A 20355-nucleotide genomic window follows, 5' to 3' on the forward strand; every position below is an offset into this window, starting at 1 on the left:
AGAAGGAGGCAGCACGAAACGCCGCCTCCTTCTTTTAGCCGGCCAGCCGGCCAACCGGTGGCCACCGGTAGGCTAATTACGGCCGGTGGGAGCCTATGGCCGGTGGCTATAGCCCGGCGGGTTAAGCTTAAGAAAGCCTATAGCCGGTGGCCACCGGTTAGGTAAGGTCTTCTTAATAGAAGGCGTTGTTTTAACAGGCGGCGCGTAGCGGCGCGGTTCCCCAGGAAAAAATATATAAAGCCTAAACGCTTTTTAAAAAGCAAAAAACGGGCGCGAGGTCGCAACGTCCGTTTTACCGCCGGCATTTAGTCAGCTAAGCTCGCACCATTTTGCCCGTTTTTCGGTTCGGGCGTGGCCAGATTTTGTGAAGCGTCCAGCCCCAATGAAACCACCTGGAGTTTCCCAATTTGCCGTCTCCAAGTGTCCATTTGTCGACATCTGATAGGTAGGCGTAGCATGTTCGGGCTTCTTCGTACCAGCGAAACATTGAGTTGATGTCGAGCAGAGCGATCTCTACGGGCGCGACGCTTGGGTCTCGGCCTGACCCTTCATCATTGGTAAAGTATTCCGCGTGCGCGCTGCGCCAATCACGGTACTGTTGAAGTGTCACTTCGCCCTCACCCCAAGTGTGCGATAGGATTGCGTAGGGCGGAGTTATCCCCACGAACTCTTTGAGTTCAAGGTTACTCGCCTTGATTACACGCATCGTTCCAATGTTCCAATGAATATTCACGGTCTCAAAGTTACGGAATACAGACGCGGTGGAGCCTCGTGTTTTTGAAGAGTTTGGCCTGTCGGAGCTGGATTTGTTCCATCTGTAGCCACTTTGGCACCTTCCATGCCCAATGATTGGAAGAATTTCCCCCCGCTTATTACAGTTTTCTTATTCGTTGACATCTCGTCTAATTTATACCACGAACATTGGGATGAGGCTGTGGTTGAAAGCAGGTTACGCCATATCAAGACCCTTCGTCTAAGAGAATGTACTGTAGCTTTCGAAGAGTATTGAGTCGCGGCGGCAAAGCATCCAGCGCGACATGTTTTGTCTCAGCAAGATGAACGCACAGAATGCCTTCGGCCATAGCAGGCTTCACGTCTCGGTCCTCGTTATCTCCCACATAGACAATTTCCTCCGGGGAGATGCAGAGATGCTTCATTACCTTGTTGAATAAGCCATCAACTTTGGTCACACCGAAATAGTTAGTTGTAGCCAGAAAGTCAATGTGGCCGTCGATGCCGAGGTCCTTGACTGCTCTCTCTTGTGCATCTTGTGGTCCCTCTGTCATGATCACAATCTTCTTGCCCATGCCTTTGATAGTCGATAGCAAATTTAGTGCGCCGCACTTCAACTCGAGTGAGGCCCTGAGAGTGGACTCGTAGCTGTTGAGAATTTCGGTCAAGAAGGTATTGTCCTGTGGCAGTGAGAAGTTGGCTAGAAGCGAAGCAAATCTTTCTCTGCGATAGTCGAATGAAGTCTTTCCATCAGAGAAAGCATTCGCAGTCTTTTCTTTGAGAATGTGAGAATATTCTCCCTGCAGCGCAGGCAATGGTATGTCATATTGCATGGAGATCTGCCTAAGGACTTTATGCGTGGCTTTCCCTGAGCTGCGACGAAATTCATGCAGGGTGTCGTCAAGATCAAATCCAAACCAGGTCTTCTTGGTAAACATGGCGCGCAATTTCTGCACATCATCCTTCCAGAAGTCCAGGTATAAGTGACCGACTTGTTTTTCAATGGTATCTTTCTCCGCATTGGATAAGAGATCATGGCAAGGCAAGTCTGTGTCAACAAAAGAGGCAGATCCGGACCCGAGTGATTGATTGAAGTCTGTCAAGTTCTCCGAGCCCCAATGATTGCAGATTCGCTTGATTTCCGCAGAAGGGTCCTGGACCAGTCGCTCATAGACGAGGGACGAAGCGGTATGCGACGGTGCCTGTTGAAGCGCGCGAGACATGTTGACGAAACAGTCGACAAGAGTTTCTGCATTGGCGCGGCCAGCTTTCTTCCAATTATCGAGAACTCGGACGGGATCGCTGATCAAATATACTGATCTGAAAGTGGCGTGTGCAGACGGGCTGTAGGACGCGTCGGACGAGCATTCTGCATTTTGGAGGCCATTGTCAAGCTCTTGCATGCAAATGACGAAGCGCTTACCCGCGTTTTTTGCCTTGGCCAAAACATTGAAACTCTCCAAATCATCCCAGGCCAATGACTCCGAGCCTTTCCCGTCTCTCAGAACGCGCTGGTCTGTGACTGCGCACACAGTTGATGCTGCAAAGACGTGCTCGACAAGTGTGGAGCCGCTATTAGGGCAGGCAACAATGGCCCAAATTTGCGGATCTTGTGGCTGCGACGATGATGGAGTCATCTTCAAAAGGTATTGACATTAATGCAGCAGTTCTTTCGCATAGAGGGCTCCAAGGCGCGAGTACTGAAAGAAAGAAAGAAGACTTTTCCAAGAGCAGTCAGTGTTGGGAAGTTCAACGGATGACAGGTCCTTAGTTACTTGATCACTGTAGGCAGCAATCGATAAGGTAAATTATGCGCCTAGGCCTAAGCCGAAGTGCTTTTACTGATATCCTCCATGAATCTTGTTTTTCTCGCGCAATTCATTTCAATCACAAGAAGCAGAACCACTATTCAAAGCTCTCCAATAACTTGATGTCAATCTGAGCATATAATTTGGGATAGCCTTGCGTGGGAAAATGTCCCCGAAAGTGTGGCGCTCGAAATAAGAGACGTCGTCCGGTAGCTCAAGCCTCCGCTTTGCCATTACAGGTAGAGATGCTGGCCTTCATAGTTCCAAGATAGACTCGCAGAGCTCTTTGGGGAGCCTGTAGTCGACACCAAAGGGATACAGTGATGGTACCTTAATCGGTGTCTGAGAATTCTTAATAATTTGGAATTATTATATGGTTACTATCCAATTCGCCTGAACCATTCTATCCAACTCCTACCATAACGCCCTACTATAGCGCAGTCAGGTCTTTTTGGCTAGCCAAGTCGCATTTCCCCAGACTCGCAACGTAACTGCACAATGACCCCGTCAGCTCGCTTCTGAAAAGAGGGATTCGAAAAAAGTGTCCGAGTCGGATCGAGTCCATTGTTGCCATGATAATCTTGCCGATATAAAAAGAGGAATGGCATAACGCTGCTATTCCATAACTCCAAACCTGCCTTTCGCGACATGATCAACGTTCCGGCCCAAGACACCACCCCCAGTAGCCATACCATGACTGGTAGGCTGATCCAGTGCCAGTGCACCGCGATAAATGTTTCAGTGGTCCAGACCCGACCTTGAGACATGTCTGCGTTCTTGTATCCTCCGCTTGCAACGTATGACGCGTCGCGTACCGTCTTTGACATGGCTGCCGCGACATTCTGCATGGCGCACGCCAGGCGGTCATTCAACGGACAGTCAAAGTTGCCATTGAACAAGGCCGTAACAATCTCTCTAGGCGCATAGTTGGGGCTCATGGATAAGCTGGGGATAGTGGTGAAGACTGCAAACGAGTCTGCCCGGAACGTAACCCACCCATTGAGTATTTGGGCGAGGAATGAAGATGTCGCGTCCTTGGCAGTGGTGCTCACTAGCACGCTCGGAACATGGTAAAACACTGATTCGGTTTTCGGGCGGATACTGGTATCCCCAAAAGTCACTTCTGGCGGCGGAATGGTGTCATTTTCTGCGCTGCCGGTGAGCTGTGGCGGTGGTGAGAACCGCGTGCCGCAAGTGTTTGAAAAGCTCACGTTTGCCCAGGAGTCTAGTGTCGTCTCGTGGTAGACACCTTTAATGACTTTTGCCTGCACCTTCCTGACATAGGGCTCTATAGAACATTCCGTTGCCCTAAATCGGGTCTTCCCAAAGGCTTCGACGGTGTCGTTGGATCGATTCCAAGCACCGCTGATGGCCATGATGTACTGCACAGAAACTAGAGACATGTTCTTGTACACTAGTGGCATTTTGCTGGCCGTGACCATCATGAGTGTCGCATTGAGCCCGAGTTGGACTTTCTTGGATAGTGAAGATGAAGAATGTCCATATGACTCTTCTCCATATGATTGTGTAAAATATAGTGCAGCACCATTTGACAGTGATGCCTTGCATTGGGGGACGCTCGCGTTGAGTTCATTCGTGATATTGATGCATACCCCCTTCAGATCAAAGCTGATGTCGGAACATAACGATCTGAAGTCAAGAGTTGTAAATGGATCCCATGAGCAATTGCCAGTTGGGCATGAGAATTGAGGTGTGGCCCAGTAGTTTTCTTGGTTGGGATTGAATATCGAGTTGTATACGTTTGCCTTCATTGAAGGATCAATCTCCCTGCCTGTAGCATTTGGGTCAGAGAAAGGGAATCTCCACCATCTGGGATGAACTTGCCGGCTGATAAAGGAAAACCCAGGACATTGTATGAGGTGGAGTTCCCCGTGAAAGCGCTCAAGGAAGTGTCTTCGATTTGCTCTGGATAGTAATGAATCAAATTCTGGATGAAAGGGTCGAATCCCAAAGCTGCAATTAGAGCAAGGCAGCCAAAAGATGCGAAATGTCTGCATTGTAATTAGAAATCATGTTCCAGGGTACCTCTCTACTGATATGGATTACTTACTTTCCCCTCAGCTTCCACAGTAGACTGGCGCTCCCAAGGAACCCTCTGCTAGCAGCGTCGAAATGTTCAAGGTCCCAAAGCTCACGAGGACGAGCGGCAAACCACACCCAGTTAAGCTGACTTAGTGATTTAGAGGCCGGTATCAGCAGGCAGCCCTTGGAAAAGGTGCTAAGCCAGGAGACCAGAGAATTGAGAGACAACACCTGCCACATTGGTTGCCTTTTACCGTCATGTACTCGGAGCAGAACAATTGTAACAAAAAGAGCGCTGGCTGACATGGCAATGAGGAGTAGATCAAGGACCCAACAGTTTTCGAGGTCCAGATGACCGACTTGTTGTTTGTATTGCTTCGAACTTCCCTCCACGTCTACCGACCTTGAATAAAGACGATCAGGCGTCTGTGGTGTTTGGTCTCGCTGCAATACGGTGCTCTCGTGATTGAGAAGATGATGCTTCAACTTATCAAGGGAAATGTTGTCATCTAAACATTCCATGGATGGTAGATTGTCGAGGATGACGTTTGTTATATTTGTAAGTCGTTTATTGTCGGGCAGGAAAGGGCTGACGGCACTCGGAGCCGCAGCCATTCGTAGGGAATTCACCGTTTGCATCGGAACGGAGTGTTGATAATATCGAACAAAAAAAGAATTGGACTCATCAGGACGACAAGTTATCTGTTAAAAGCGACAACGAAGTTTGTGCCATTTTGTATACTGAGTCGCGATGCAAAGAATTAGAAAATGAACAGCGATTTGAGCGGCTCGCCATATCATTATCTACGTACCTTACGCAGGCTCTGGCTAAATTGATCTGACAGCCCAGTCGAGTACTGAATGCATTGAAATGCATACTGGCACACCCAAACCAATCAATGAAGCAGCATTCTCATGCTATGATTCTAAGAAAAACAGTGAAAGTCGCACAGCTTTGATGTTACAGCGAATGACATTGGCTGCACCAGGTGGGTCTCTTCGAAGTTGGTAATTGATCAGCTCTGACCAGCATATATTGTTTTCGCCTGGCCAAACGGAGTACCCGACCGTCCCTCCTTCTCATTCTTGTGATATGAAGAACCGTCAACAGCAGCTGCGCCCCTTGCGCTGCGGTCGCAGCGTTGCTTCTCTCTCCATGTTGGTGAGGTCGGCCCAAATTGGTTCATGACTTTGCCGAGATGGGAGACAAGGGAAACAAGGAAAAAGAAAAAAAAAAAAAAAAAAGAAATGAAGAAACGAATGCCCGTGAATAGCAATTGTTCGCTTTGGGAAACAGTGCTGCATGATATCTGCAGCCTGTGATGGAGCAAATGAGATGATTGGGCCGTACCATCGGCATCGGGGCGGGGTTCTTGGCGATTATTTGCCTACATTGTCAGCTTTCGCGAGGCTCTGACGGGCTCACGTCCTACAACCTACACGATACCTAGGCTGTGTACGTATTCACCAACATCGTAAAAGCAAACCCTTCTCGAAGCCATTTGGCCTCTTTGCAGTCGTTTTCATCGCCCTTGCCCCCTGAACACTCGCACGTGGCCTAGCCTTCAGCAGCCACGCCCGATGAAACGGCGACAAGATAGCGAGGCGGCAAGCTACGCGGCAGCAACGAATACGCCCTCGACCTCGAATCTTGACCCAAAGATATACACCGTAGCATGGATTGCCCCTCTCGAGATTGAAGCTCAGGCAGCTCTGCACATGCTGGAACGGCGACATCGTGGAAGATTCCCGGTGAGTCGTGGCGATGACTATGTCTTCCATGCTGGTGAAATAGGTGGACATAACATTGTCATCGCGACTTTGCCGGCAGGCCAAGAATATGGAACGGGATCAGCGGCTGCGTTGGCAAGTCAGCTCAAGAGATTCTTTCCGAATCTTTGGTTTGGATTGCTCGTCGGTGTTGCTGCTGGACTCCCTGACTTATCTTGTCGTCCGCCTCGCGACATTCGGCTCGGCGATGTTTTGGTAGGACTCCCCGAAGGCAAAAGTGCAGGACTCGTAGCTTATGATCTGGGCAAAGAGACGGAAAATGGCTTCCAACCACTGCGATATGGACATGTACTCGCGATAACGGAGCCTATCGTGAGATCAGCCATTGGAAGCATCAAAATTGAGGCACCAAATGAAGCGCCTCTATTCCTGCCTTATTTTGAAGCGATTCGAAAGAATGAGCATGCGAATGGCACCTTTGATGATCCAGGACAGGATCGCGACGTGTTGTACATCAGCCAAGCTGGTGGTGCAAGCGAGCCAATTGAACGCGCGCCGCGACCACCATCGAAGCGCACTCGCGTCTGGTATGGGCCTATTGGGTCAGGGGATAAACTCCTCAAAAGCTCACAAAAGAGGAATGAACTGAGAGACAAATATGGAGTGATTGGTGTAGAAATGGAAGCCGCAGGAACGTTGAACCGCATACCGGTTGGAGTTATCCGGGGTGTGTGTGATTATGGTGACCATCACAAGAATAAAGAATGGCAACCGTATGCTGCAGCCATGGCGTCGGCATACGCTAAAGCAGTTATATGCCAGATTCCACCGGCTATGGGTGCGACTCAGTCGCACATTGCGGTGGCGCATCCTGCAAAGGGTCAACTAGTGCCTGAAGACGTTGATGCAACTGAAGCTGGTCCTGCATTTGGTAAGTCACAAAAGCTTGGCGCCTGTAAATTTACTGACACTATTGCAGAAGTCTTTCACAACTTGCATCAAAGCATTCCATTGTCCCGAAATCCCCGCTTCACCGGCCGATCTGAAGTCCTCGACGAGCTGGAACAAAGGTTATTCACGGAAAGGCAATGCTCCGCGATGGCAATAGTAGGACTCGGGGGAATGGGCAAGACACAAGTGGCTCTACACTTTGCTTACCGTATCCAAGAACGATACCAAGATTACTCAATCTTCTGGGTTGCTGCTGTGAGCGAAAGTACGTTTGAGCAGTCCTACTCTGACATCGCTGGGAACCTTGGCTTGCGGAAGAAAAACGACAAAGGTATCAATCAACCCTACAGGGGCACTGCCACAACCTCGAGCTTTCAGAACGGAATAAAAGAAGAGAGTGATGTCAAGAAAATTGTCTACCACTATCTCTGCTCTAGCTCAGCTGGAAAATGGCTGCTAGTTCTGGATAACGCAGATGACCAGGAGCTCATGTTCGGATCAGCCGAGCAACCTGGTATTATCGAGCATCTGCCCAAAAGCGAAAGTGGCCGAATTCTGATGACCACTAGATCCAGAGAAGTGGCAACAGACTTTGCACAGTTTGATGTCATCAATCTCAAAGAGATGAACCCGACGGATTCAATCAGTCTCTTCTCCAGTTCTTTAATCGAAAAGGCCAATCTTCAAGACGAGTCTCTTGTCGTGGCCCTCCTTGGTGATCTGGCGTATCTGCCGCTGGCCATAACGCAGGCAGCTGCTTACCTCAACCGAACCCAAATGCCTCTTCAGAAATACTTGAATCTGTTACGAGGTGCAGAAAATGACATGATCACATTGCTTAGTCGAGAGTTCAAAGACAATACCCGTTATCCCAACTCTCGTAACGCGGTTGCTACAACGTGGTTGATCTCATTCGACCAAATCCAAAAGTCGAATGAAGACGCCATCAATCTACTATACCTTGTCTCCTGCATTGAATCAAAGGCCATTCCCCAATCGATATTTCCCGACTCACAATCCATGGAAACTGAAGAAGCTATTGCAGTGCTCTGTGGATATTCATTTCTGACACGACGGGGATCCAGTGACATATTCGACATGCATAGCCTGGTCCACGTGGCGATCCAAGTGTGGAGAGATAAACATCATAAGACGGAGCAAGCCTTTACCCAAACTATTTCTCATTTGACCGAGATTATTAATTACGATCAGAGGTCAAATCAAGCTACGCGGAGGAAATACCTACCCCATGCACTTTCCGCCTTGCACGGAAGTGATGACTGCAAGATCAAACCTCGATACGTTCTTTGCATCAAGGTTGGAAACTGTCTTTTCGAAGAGGACCGAATCCGAGAATCGATCGAGCGCCTCGAAGAAGCTTGTGAATGGGCCTCGGGGCCTTTGAACAATGATCAGGAGCTTCGATTGGCCTGCCAATGCTACCTTGCTGCCGTTTATACATATTCAAGACGTCCCGAGCTAGCCATTGCGATGCTAGAGCCAGCAGTTGAATCAATGGGCCCAACAGATCATCGAAAAAGCTCGATCGAAGTGCGTCTTCAATTCGAGCTTGCCAAAGCATACGGCTCCAGGCTTCGTACGAAAGAGGCCATTGATATGTTGGAATCTCTCATGAAGTCGAGAAAGGAAATGAACCCCGATGACCAGTCTGAATTTGATGAAACTCTGGTATTCGAGCAAGAGCTCGCTCGAGCGTATTATCATGACGGACAAATGCAAAAGACGATCGAGCTGTGTGAGTTGGTGGTAGATGCTCGTGAGAGGATTCTTTTAAAAACAGACCTCGCTTTGCTAAAGTCACGAAACAATCTGGGCATGGCTTATTTGAATGGTGGCCAAACACAAAAGGGGATGGAGCTACTTGAGTCCGTGTTGGAAACTAAAGAGGCGCTACTGCCAAAGACACATATTGAACTACTAATAACGCGACAGAATTTGGGTATTGCTTGTTTGCAAAATGGCCAAAATGAGAAAGCAATCGCCTTAATCGAGGCTGTGGTAGCAGGAATGGTGACAACACTGGGGGAAGGTGACCCTGAGACTCTGAAATCGCAGCGTTTTCTAGCTCGTGCGTACTTGCAGGACGGCCAATCTAAACGGGCAATGGCGCTATTTGAAAATTTGGTAGGGATTTATCAGAGGGTATCGGAAAAGGAAAATCTGGAGCGGTTGCTATCGCAGCGGGATCTTGCTTGGATGTATTTAGAGGAGGGCCAGGTGCGGCCAGCCCTCCATATATTGGAACAAATTACGACTGTCGAACAAGAAATACTGGCTGATGATCATCCAGAAAGGTTGGCCTCGCTGGATTTGTTGAGAAAGGCTCGAGAAAGGCTCAAGGAGAAAGACATTGTGCCCCCAGAGGCCAATGCAGAACATTGACAGTTCTATAGCTCATTTCAAGCTTGAGATAGAGTGCATTGCTTCGTCCAGTATTTGTTTGATCAATTCCGTTGTTGAGTATCAAAGTCAGTCAAACAATATTATGACTAGTGCATCTCTTGATTTCTAGCAGGTCAAAGTCAATTAAGTAGGCACAATATAGTGTGCCATCTTCCGGCAACATTCAATCCATATCACGGATTGTTCGCCTCATTTTCGACGTTCAAACATTGAACAGGACCAACTCGATGGCGATGACCGTTTCATGTCATGATACTCCCGATTATAGTACTTGCTATGCAGGAATATTCATTACACAACCCGCCCTGCATCATATCTCAGAACGGCGCCTAGCAGAACCTGGGCTCCGAGCACGCAGTCTTCCGGACTGCAGTATTCGGTTGGAGTATGGCTCATACCATCCCTGGTGGGCGTGAAAATCATGGCCGTCGGGCTCCTTTTGCTCACATGACAGCTATCGTGGCCAGCACCGCTCAACATGCGCCTCCACAGTTTCTGGTCCGGCTTTTGAGGCAGCCCGGCGCATGCCTCCTTGGCAGACTCCTCTATCGCTTCGATGCAGCCAGCGTCGAATTCGACTGCCGTGTTCTCTGTGAGGCATGTCCATTCCACCTCTACTCCCCGCTCGCACTCTTCGCGGGCAATGCGACTGAAATTCCTTTGGCATGTTTCGACCATTTTGGAGAGTTGATCGTCGCTAAAGTGTCGCATGTCCAAGGTAAATTTCACCGTGTGCGCCATTGTGTTCATGCTACCAGGTTCCGCTTTCAGGTCGCCCGTGGTAATGAGGCCGTCAAACTCCTTGGCCACGCTGTTGGAGTAGACAATCATTTTTGCGGCCGCCAAAAGAGCATCCTTGCGAGCGTATAGCGGGGTTGTGCCGGCGTGACAGTCCTGTCCCTTGATGGTCACTTCGTACCATGAGTAGGCCTGCCCTCCGGTAACGACTCCAATCTTTTGGCTCTCGTTTTCCAGTATAGGCCCTTGCTCAATGTGGAGCTCGAAATGGGCGGCCATGGGGAAAGCCTTGTATGACGCTGGCGTGTCGCCCAGGAAGCCAATGCGCTGGAGCTCCTGTTTTAGGGTTTGGCGCTGCTCGCCCTTGCACAACGTGCTGGTTTCTAGGCAGTTCCAGGCATCTTCAATGGGAATCGAGCCCGCCCAAACTCCAGAAGAAACAGTCACCATGGGGAATCGAGCGCCCTCCTCGCTGAGAACAAAGGCGCGCGTCCAGTTAGTACAATGGATTGCCCAGAGTCGTCGTTATAGCTTCGACTTACTTGGTCCAATTAACCAGTCCTACGGGACCGTTGGTCTCGAAGTTGTTATCATGTAAGGTCCTCAGGGCTTCGAGACCAGAGAGAACACCAAGAATGCCATCATATCTACCACCAGTGGGCTGCGTGTCGAGGTGGGATCCAATCATTATGGGAGCCACATTGGCAGTCTTACCAGCTCGAACAGCAAATATATTGCCCATTTGGTCAACCGTCACGGTACAACCGAGAGCTTTGACTTGCTCTATCAGCCATTGCCGTACGCTTTTGTCGTCGTCATTTAGTGCCAATCGGGCCATGCCAGTCTCTGTGTGATGCCTAGAAGGGTTTTGATTCAGTCCGCTAGTCACCATGCTAGAACGTCCCCCGCTGTAGCACAGAGAAGGGCCGAGACGTTGAGACTCGGAGTACCAAGAAGGTTGGACTCACTCGCCATAAGGATGCGCCTTGCCAAAATCGCAAGTCGAGTGTATCGAGTCCATCAACCGTTGGCCATTAATGTGCAAGGCTTTGGCTTGTTGGCTGATGTGCCGGGAGGCTGCCATTGAGACGCCGTTTGGCCGCCCTGCTGCTGCGAGAGAGCCCATAGTGTAAGGTCCGATTGCACAGTATCGGCGTAACAAGCGGCAGGTCGTCGTCACACGCATTCCGGTATCTTCAGACGAAGCGACTAGATCCAAATGCCAAAAATCATTTCATGCATTTCATGATTTTGAGCGCATTCATTGACGACGCATCACCATGTGCGTTGCGATGCGTGAGTATAAGTCTCGAGACGCCCACGACTTGGCCGAGTCGGGGGATGCGGGTTCTATCCGAGACGGCCGATGGAACTTGGCTAGCTGCTATGCCCCTCCGAAGTATTTGGGGGCAGCGGCGGATATGCACCCCAGTCGGCCGTGATACCGTAATACCACACACAGCTGGAACAATTCAGGCGCAGATGGTTGGCCGGTTCTTGCCCTGTCAAACAATTGGTCGGCCGACTCGCAGCAAAATGGTCGCAGAATGTCTTATCGCAGCAGCTTCTTGGCGATGAGTGCCCTCCCATACACGGCGCTACAGAATCAAAGTAGTGCCCTGAAGGGGCCGGGTAACCCAGCCTATATCCTTGATTTCAACTACGCACGTACTGGAGTTCTCCAATGAGATTCTTGTTGTCGGCGGTCCCTATCTCTCTTGTCGTGGTGTCTCCAGGTATCTTTCATCTTATCTGATGGTTGACAATCTGCGATATGCGTTTCTTCTCTGTCCGTCCTTTTTTGCTTTTGCTTTGTATTACTGGTTGATCCCTCCGTTCTCCATTGTGATCATGTTGGATGGCGATAAATTATTATTGAAGCTATTTTATTCCACTCGTCTATCTTGATTGAATCCAGTGTCCTGGGAATCAGCCGCGCCGACAACCTCGTACAGCATGGGCTCATCCGACGAAGCCAAGCCCGCAGATGTTGCCACCGCCGACTTGGATCTAGAAGTCCAAGTCGGCCAGACTCTAGATGTCAGTGATGGCCCTGCACAGGATGGATTCTCGGGAAAACTGCGCGCTTTTATCAAGACCATCGGCGCCGAAGAACACGGTATTGAGCGCATACCCGAAGACTTGCGCACAAATCAGCCGCCTCGAGACTTGGCGACCCTTTTCCTCTCGGCCAACTTCAACACGGCCACACTGGCTTTGGGATACCTAGGACCTACGCTCTATGGGCTGGGCTGGTGGGATTCCTTCTTGGCCGTCCTCTTTTTCAACGTCGTGGGTGGCGTATTTCCTGCCATTGCCGCTGCATTCGGCCCCAAGTTGGGCCTGCGCACCATGGTCATTCCCAGATATTGCTTTGGTTGGTGGGGGGCCAAGATACTGGCTGTGCTAAACGTCATTAACCAAATCGGCTGGGGCATTGTGAATGGCATCTCGGGTGCTGCAGTCCTGTATGATGCCGGCGATGGACACTTGCCGCTGACGGTGGCGGTCCTCGTTGTCGGCTTGGTGGCCATCATCTTTGGCATCTTTGGCTACCGCATGGTGCATATCTATGACCGATACTCGTGGTATGTCATGCTGGTATGCTTCATTTTTGTTGCCGGATTCGGTGCTCGGCACTTTGTCAATGTTCCCATGGGAACGGGTCCTGTAGAGGCATCGAACCTGCTCTCCTTTGGTACCACCATCATCGGATTCCAGGCCGCGTGGTTACCTGTTGCCGCTGACTATGGCGTCTACATGCGTCCAGATATCAAAGCCCGTTCCTCATTTGGATGGGCCTATGCTGGTCTGCTATCCAGCCAACTGCTGGTTGAACTTTTGGGAGTCGGTCTCGGAACCCTCAGCCAAAGCTCGAATCCGCTCTTCCAAGATGCATACACCGACCGCGGTATTGGTGGTTTGATTGGCGCGGTATTCCAAGAGAACGGTCCTCATGCCTTGGCGTTCGGCCGATTTATCGAGGTTCTCCTAGGATTTTCCACGGCAGCCGTGATTACCACCAACATCTACTCTCTGGGATTGAGCGTACAAATGATATCAGTCAAGCTCCTCGTCATCCCTCGCCTGGTCTGGACCTTGATTGGTAGTGCCGTCTTCTTGGCCTGCGCTATTGCCGGGCGTGATCATCTCGTCGAGGTCATGGACAACTTTTTGTTGATTTGCGCCTATTGGATTGTGCCTTTTCTGACCATTTTCTTGGCGGAGCATTTTCTCTGGAGACGTGACTTTGACTATGATCCGACAGCATGGAATGACCGGACAAAGCTGCCCTATGGATTTGCGGCAACTTTTACTTGGTTTGTCTGCACAACCATATCGGTTCTCTGTATGAGCCAAACTTGGTGGGTGGGACCTATCGCGGCAGGTATTGGAGGGTCAGAGGCAGGCACTGATATTAGCTGGATTCTTTCCCTAGTCGTTGGAGTCATTCTTTACATCCCATTGCGAATGTGGGAGCGCAAAATTTGGCATTTGTAGAGAGATTCAAGCGTGCTTTGGGGTTGCGTATCATCTTTTGGTAGACTCAAATGATCTTCGTTTACTTTCATGTTCCACTTTCGCGCTCTCTACACTAGAGGACCACAAGGAGTGAGTGCTGACGATGGTGCTGACGATCCGCCAATGCAAATGTATACCTAGTACATCTGTGTGAAGGGATATCAACATTGTCATCAGTAGAACAGTTCATGTGTCGACAATTCTGACGTCCGAGCAGAGCACTCAGTATCATCTCATAGAACCAGCCTTGAAGCATGAATACATGGTCACAAGAACTTACAATAGTGGGAAACGAATGAGGCGTTATCAGAACCCTGCCCGAGGTTTCGCGGCTGACATCCGGTGTCCTGCGGGGGTATACCCCTCTTCACGGGGCCATCAATGCCACTATTCATTGGCGGGTATAGGCGGGCGATAAGTAATGCTGTTAGCGCTGTAACCCCCGAAAACGATTTAGACTTGGCCGCCTTCCGACGGACTGCCAGAATTGTCTTGACATTGCGTTGGAGGAGTTGGGCGCGACCATAAGTCTTACAATATTGAGATGTAATGATACTGTTTTTTTTTTTAATAAACATTCAAGCACTTACCTAGAGAACCTTTATACTTACATTAGTGGAATAGATACGTTTTACTCCCATTATTCGCACAGGCACAATGCGCCCAGACAGCGAAACGAGGGAATACGATGTCGTAATCGTAGGTGGAGGTCCTGTAGGACTCTTGCTGGCCTACCAGCTGAAAAAGTTTGGCGTGACTGTCTGCGTACTGGAACAGCATGAAAAGGAAACTCAGGATGCCTACGGACGTGCAATTGCGCTGTTCCCCAGAACCTCGGAGCAGCTCGATCAGCTTGACTTGATTGAGCCCATGCTGCAACTGGGCTTCGCATGTCGGACAAGCGTCACGTACAAAGATGGCAAGAGAATGTAAGTATCACTCATTCAAAGAATACCCAGGCAGGTCAGCATTACAACATTGTAGGCTAACAGCATATATCGAAGAATTCCTGGCAGAGTCTGGACTTTTATGGAGAATATCAAGGATACCACCTATGATTTTACTCTAGTCCTCCGGCAAATGTACACAGAGGCAATTTTCCGCGAGAAACTGGAATCAATCGGTGCTGCATATTGCCAGGCAACGGAGTGCATCGATTTTGAAATCGACGAAGCTGCGCCCAAAGGATCTCACGCCGTTATTTCCACGTTCGTGGACAAGAAAACACAAAAGGAATTCAAAATCAAGAGGTAAGCTCATGGCCTAGGCTAGGCTGAGGCATATGTAACTAATGCTGCGACAGTAAATACATCGTGGGCGCTGATGGTGGGCGGAGTTTTGTGCGCAAGCATGCGGGAATACCATTCGAGGGAGACTCTTCAGAAGACAAATGGATTCGCATCGACGGTATAGTGGAAACGGACATGCCTCTGAATCGATCATACGGGTAAGCTGATAAATCCGTCGTTGGTCATTATAACTGAGATGGCTGACAACGTCACCAGTGCCATTGAAAGCAAGACGCACGGCAATGTTCTGTGGGCTCCTCTCGACCACGCGGCCACGCGCATCGGCTATGCCTACACGCCAGAGATTGCCGCAAAATATCCAGATGGCGTGACTCAGGAGGTTGCTGAGCAAGAAGCGATCAACGGAATGAAGCCATTCAATGTCAAGTTCAAGGAAGTTCATTGGTGGACGCTGTAAGCAAAGTATCTATCCCATGCATTAATAGTCATTTACTGATTATTTATAGGTACTCGATTGGGCAGCGAATCGCACAGACATTCTCAACCAAAGGGCGCGTCTTTCTTTGTGGGGATGCCGGTCATACGCATAGTAGCGGAGCGGCACAGGGATTGAATACCGGCATTCACGACGCCGTCAATCTGGGATGGAAGTTGGCCCTCCAAATTCGTGGCGTCACCAAGCCCGATATCCTGGAGACGTACTCTACTGAGCGGATGACGGCAGTGCAGAAGCTCATCAACTATGACAAGGACATCTCGCTACTCATGACGAACAAGTGGCCTTCATGGTATCAGGGAGATCCCAGTGCAGACCCGAGTCTTGTTCTCGGTGAGATTTTTGAAAAGTCTGCCTCGTTCAATACTGGTCTGGGTATCTCTTATCCCGAGAATGATCTCAATCAGAACCACGACAACATCTCGGCAATCGCACCAGGCAGCCGACCGCCGGACGTTGAGCTCACAATGCCAGGAACTGAGCAAAAGACTAGATTTCAGAGGATCACTCGTAACATTGGCAAGTTCTGGGTCGTTGTCTTTGCTGGAGACGTGGTCTCAACAAGGATGTCCCTCTTGGACTTGCAAGAGTCGTTGAAAGCCTCCAAGAAGCTCCTAGATCACCAGGCCATAGGTTGGGTGACCATCAGTACTGTGGTGGCTCCGTCCACATACGAGGCTTTGGGAACAGATCCAATTGGTGCGACATACTACGATCCTACCACCCTGGCTCATCAAAAGTTTGGGGTCCCTCTAGATCAGGGGGCGATCTTCATATTGAGACCAGATGGGTTGGTCGGCTCGGCAGGGTTGATTGATGCCAAGTGGATTGAAGGTTATTTTTTGCAGATACTACAGCTATGATCCTGAAATGACAAGTATATAAAAATGCGGTTATTATAATTCGATGGCATGTTCTCTGCAGGTGTAAAAAGAAACCAAGACCCAGTTTTCTCAAATGCAGCGCTTGCCTAAATAAATATCCAAGTCTGCAAGAGAATAACAAGCTTGTTCCTGATGATGGTAAATTGAATACATGAGCGCATTATTAAGCATTAGAAATTAGTCGACCCAGTATCTACCTTATTGCTTCCAAAACAAGAGAAAAGTCGTAAAATCCAGCGACATAATTTTCGACAGCTTTTTCATGCGCGGCCCGCAGAAGCGAAGCAAAATTGCTTCCATGAGTGGTTTCTTGACTCAACCGCGCGATATCCTCTGTCGACATGGTCTGGAGTATCTGCAGCATGAGCTGAGGTATGCAGTCGTCTCTCTCGAATGCCGCCTTGACTTCTAGAGATTGATGCGTTGGTCGCGCATCAAGTATTATCGCTGCAACATCTCTCAAGACGATGAGAGCATCGGTCTTGATCTCGGATGAGCTTTGTGGTCCAACATGGTGGGCAATCGCCTCAATGGCAAGCTTGACATTTCGATATGTTGTGCCAGGGGTTATGCTGGTTTGGTCCCGAGGCTCAATTATATGAGAGATCAGATTGGGTATGCTCGAGGGAAATCCAATTTCATTGTATAAACCTTCCGGCAGAAGGTGTTGGCTTAGTGGTGTGGTAGCTAGGATGGCATCAAAGGGCTTCGATTGCTTGGTCGTGGGTATTGATAAGGTCTCGGGTTCGGATAACGGCGGTGATAATGGTTCATATATGTCCATCATCATTTCGTCTGCAGTTTCCATGTGGCCATTATAATCTTGAATATCGATGATGCTGGCGCGATGTCTTTTGTGTAATGATTTTGGACTGTAGCACGCTGACCCATTGGTGCTGCTCTCGTGGCTATACCCGCGGCCCCCGTCGCAGTCTTCGTCGCGGCGCCGTTTGGCGATTATAGTACCACAGGAATACATGTTACAGAACGCGCAAATTCAAGCCACAAACAAGCAAAATGTCCTCAGATTTCAGCAAATTTTAGGTTGAAATTGCAGCGACCGTCAAATGTCAGCTACAAACTCGCCCTGAGGTGAGTTGTGTCACCTATGGCGTGATTGCAGGTTGCCGAACGTACCTGGGCAAGTGGAATTGTGGCTTGGCCGAATTGCCCCTCCTCCAACCACGAAATGACAAAGGATATTGCTATACAGTAACGTGTCGCATTCTACCATGAAATATATTTCAGAGAACTTTTAATCAATTCTTTTCAATTTTCGTTTGATGTTCTATGAGATCTTTGCAACAATCCTATTACATAGTGATATCGGAGCTTTATCGGTGTATCCATAGCGAACTAGGTATATTTTCCTTACTTGCTTGCGGACCCAGGTCGGCCACAAAACAGCCCTTTCATGTCTTTCCCAAGTCCGAGAGAGGCTGGGCCCGAAGTCGGCCGCGGATCGTGTTGAAGTCTCATAGCATATCATCCGTGATGTGTTCTGGGATTATGCAGTGAGGATGTCGTCTACTCAAATACACGACGTCTACTGTGACCGTGCTTACAGAATTGGCAGGCTGGGTCAGGAAGTAATATCGCTCTCAAGCCCGGTGGCTGGCAAATGTAGCACATATCTTTTCAGATATGTGGCAAACGATTTGTGGTATATGCTTTCTAGAGAAAGAAACCCCTTGGAATGGTCCTGGGATACTGTATTTGAAAGATGTTTTTCAGCTACATGTCATGTCTTTTTCTTGCCATTTATACTCAATCGGCCTCGGTGGCTCGGAGCCATCTTATCGGGCTACATTACTATAGTGGAGTACTGGGCGCTCGCCGCAGTGATCAGCCAGCCACAGATTGAGATTTGTTTCTACATGCACAGAACTAATGGTAATGAGGCAGTCTGACATTTAATAAAATTGACATTTATCTCAATAGTGTTGTGCTAGACAGACCCCTAGGTCTGCGAGCTTTGACTATTCCATAATCGCTGGCCTTGTCTGGCAACAATAATGCACGCAGCATCGAAAGGTCAAAAAAGGAAAAGTCAAGTTCCCGAGACTCGAAAAAATACAGGAAAAAGTCAAAAAGTTGCTGCCCCACTGAGGGTCGAACTCAGAGCCTCCAGATTGACGTTCCGAAGTGGAATAACAGTCTGACGCGCTAGCCAATTGCGCCATGGGGCAGATGCTGTAGCTGATTTGCTGTTGAAGAAAGCTGGTTTAACACTAACTATGTCACTGGAAAGCCTTGCGCCGTGCAGAGGGGAGAAATATGTGGCCCACACCAAGATTTCGTAATGGGAAGTGAAGACTGCCTTTGGGTTTCGCCGAATTTGTTCTGGAGCCGCGGGATATATGAAGTAATTCAAGAAGAATGAATATGACAAGATATAAAGACACTAGATTCTTAAAAGCTGCCGCAACCTGAGCTGTGAAGATCTCGTGGTCGCCGTTTGAAACATATTTTGCTGTTAATGACTCTGGGACTTGGAGGGTACGTACTTCCATTGATTGACTTCGCGAAGGCAAACGCACCACGTCGGGTTTCCGTTGACCAGCTGTATTGACAAATGCAAGTCACCTTGAAAATATCAAAACGTATTGAGTCTGCAAAGTCTCCTACTAAATAGTAATGAATTGTTTTCCATGCATATAGCCAAGTACTATGTTTGATCGCATCTACAAGCCTGACTCGACCAGCTGTGCGCAGTTGCGATAAACACGATGTAAGCTATTGCCGTGCCCCTCCAAAATTTTGACCCCGCCATGCATTCAATTGGTGCAGCGGTGGCTAGGTGGCCGTGACTCGTCCGTATTCTGGCCCTGATGAGGGAAGACCGATATTGAATTTGTACGACTGTACATTGTCGCAAAGAAACCAAAGAACCCACTGCCCATAGGACTTAAGTCCCATCAGTCCTACTCCTCACCATCATCTCCTGCCCCAAAAAAAGACGCTTGAAAAGTCATCACAATGCTCGAAACCATCCCCCTCGAGCACATTCCCAGCACGCACACGGTGCATGCGGCGCTCTTTCGCAATGTCGCCAACGCCGAGTTCCTGCAGTCGCAGCTGCTGGGCCGGAACCCAGACTTTGAGTATGCCTTTATCGACGCCACCACCGTGGCCTCGCGCTTCCACCTGCTGTCCGCCGTTTACAAGGCCGTCACCATTGAGATCTCGGGCAGTATGCGGACGCCCAATGTGCACTCCGAGATTGTGTGCTCACTGAGTTCAAATAACAATGTAGGTGGTGGAATTTTTTTATTAGCAAAAATACGCTCACTGCTCATGTCCTATTCATTACATCATTATTCATACAATGAGCACTCTCACTCCTTCAGACGGAGATTTGGCTAATTTACCACAACATAGATCTCCGAAGCATACAGGAGGTTTGGTATTCAACCCTCGACAAAAGATGTCGTGGTAGTCAAGGTCCTCATTTCTAGGGAGGACAGCCCAAATACCATTACGGCAGAAGATGTCCAAAAGCATCTTGCAGAACATGTGCAAGGAGAGAGTGTGCCGATCAGCGATGAGGAACTCGCCAAGTCGACAGACTGGCCAAAGCTGCGCAAGTACCACAAACTCAATGGCGTAAACTATGTCGATGGTATCAAGGACGCAGAGGCCAAGAGGAAGGAGCTCGAGTTGCTGGTGGTCTCGTCCATGGCTCTACGCGGATTGTAGGTCGGCTACTCTTGGTTGAGTATGCCAAAAGGATAGATGATAGACATTGATACCCATATTTTACAATCACTTGCGTT

At 49.1% G+C, this 20355-nt stretch overlaps 9 protein-coding genes across 9 annotated transcripts; 4 read left to right on the forward strand and 5 right to left on the reverse strand.

Moving 5' to 3' along the window:
• Nucleotides 1-313: 313 nt before the first annotated feature.
• On the reverse strand, nt 314-706 carry PFICI_02518 (uncharacterized protein; the record flags this gene model as incomplete). Its single annotated transcript, XM_007831099.1, has 1 exon — nt 314-706. The coding sequence occupies one exon, from the start codon at nt 704-706 to the stop codon at nt 314-316; it is 393 nt and encodes a 130-aa protein (XP_007829290.1).
• Nucleotides 707-959: 253 nt separating this feature from the next.
• On the reverse strand, nt 960-2369 carry PFICI_02519 (uncharacterized protein; the record flags this gene model as incomplete). Its single annotated transcript, XM_007831100.1, has 1 exon — nt 960-2369. The coding sequence occupies one exon, from the start codon at nt 2367-2369 to the stop codon at nt 960-962; it is 1410 nt and encodes a 469-aa protein (XP_007829291.1).
• Nucleotides 2370-2995: 626 nt separating this feature from the next.
• Nucleotides 2996-5198, reverse strand: PFICI_02520 (uncharacterized protein; the record flags this gene model as incomplete). Its single annotated transcript, XM_007831101.1, has 3 exons — nt 2996-4332; nt 4404-4552; nt 4612-5198. The coding sequence occupies 3 exons, from the start codon at nt 5196-5198 to the stop codon at nt 2996-2998; spliced, it is 2073 nt and encodes a 690-aa protein (XP_007829292.1).
• A 966-nt stretch (nt 5199-6164) lies between these two features.
• Nucleotides 6165-9668, forward strand: PFICI_02521 (uncharacterized protein; the record flags this gene model as incomplete). The annotated part of the gene is made up of 2 exons (XM_007831102.1): nt 6165-7245; nt 7294-9668. 2 exons carry the CDS (start codon nt 6165-6167, stop codon nt 9666-9668), a joined length of 3456 nt encoding a protein of 1151 aa, XP_007829293.1.
• Nucleotides 9669-9980: 312 nt separating this feature from the next.
• Nucleotides 9981-11553, reverse strand: PFICI_02522 (uncharacterized protein; the record flags this gene model as incomplete). Its single annotated transcript, XM_007831103.1, has 3 exons — nt 9981-10899; nt 10970-11284; nt 11396-11553. The coding sequence occupies 3 exons, from the start codon at nt 11551-11553 to the stop codon at nt 9981-9983; spliced, it is 1392 nt and encodes a 463-aa protein (XP_007829294.1).
• An 830-nt stretch (nt 11554-12383) lies between these two features.
• PFICI_02523 (uncharacterized protein) lies at nt 12384-13928 on the forward strand (the record flags this gene model as incomplete). The annotated part of the gene is made up of 1 exon (XM_007831104.1): nt 12384-13928. One exon carries the CDS (start codon nt 12384-12386, stop codon nt 13926-13928), a length of 1545 nt encoding a protein of 514 aa, XP_007829295.1.
• A 678-nt stretch (nt 13929-14606) lies between these two features.
• PFICI_02524 (uncharacterized protein) lies at nt 14607-16558 on the forward strand (the record flags this gene model as incomplete). The annotated part of the gene is made up of 5 exons (XM_007831105.1): nt 14607-14878; nt 14954-15199; nt 15253-15396; nt 15455-15652; nt 15706-16558. The coding sequence occupies 5 exons, from the start codon at nt 14607-14609 to the stop codon at nt 16556-16558; spliced, it is 1713 nt and encodes a 570-aa protein (XP_007829296.1).
• Nucleotides 16559-16772: 214 nt separating this feature from the next.
• On the reverse strand, nt 16773-17558 carry PFICI_02525 (uncharacterized protein; the record flags this gene model as incomplete). The annotated part of the gene is made up of 1 exon (XM_007831106.1): nt 16773-17558. One exon carries the CDS (start codon nt 17556-17558, stop codon nt 16773-16775), a length of 786 nt encoding a protein of 261 aa, XP_007829297.1.
• Nucleotides 17559-19558: 2000 nt separating this feature from the next.
• Nucleotides 19559-20278, forward strand: PFICI_02526 (uncharacterized protein; the record flags this gene model as incomplete). Its single annotated transcript, XM_007831107.1, has 2 exons — nt 19559-19831; nt 19961-20278. 2 exons carry the CDS (start codon nt 19559-19561, stop codon nt 20276-20278), a joined length of 591 nt encoding a protein of 196 aa, XP_007829298.1.
• Nucleotides 20279-20355: the final 77 nt, after the last annotated feature.

This window comes from Pestalotiopsis fici (genome assembly GCF_000516985.1).
Source record: "Pestalotiopsis fici W106-1 unplaced genomic scaffold PFICI_Scf_2, whole genome shotgun sequence".
Classification (NCBI taxonomy): Eukaryota; Fungi; Ascomycota; class Sordariomycetes; order Amphisphaeriales; family Sporocadaceae; genus Pestalotiopsis; species Pestalotiopsis fici.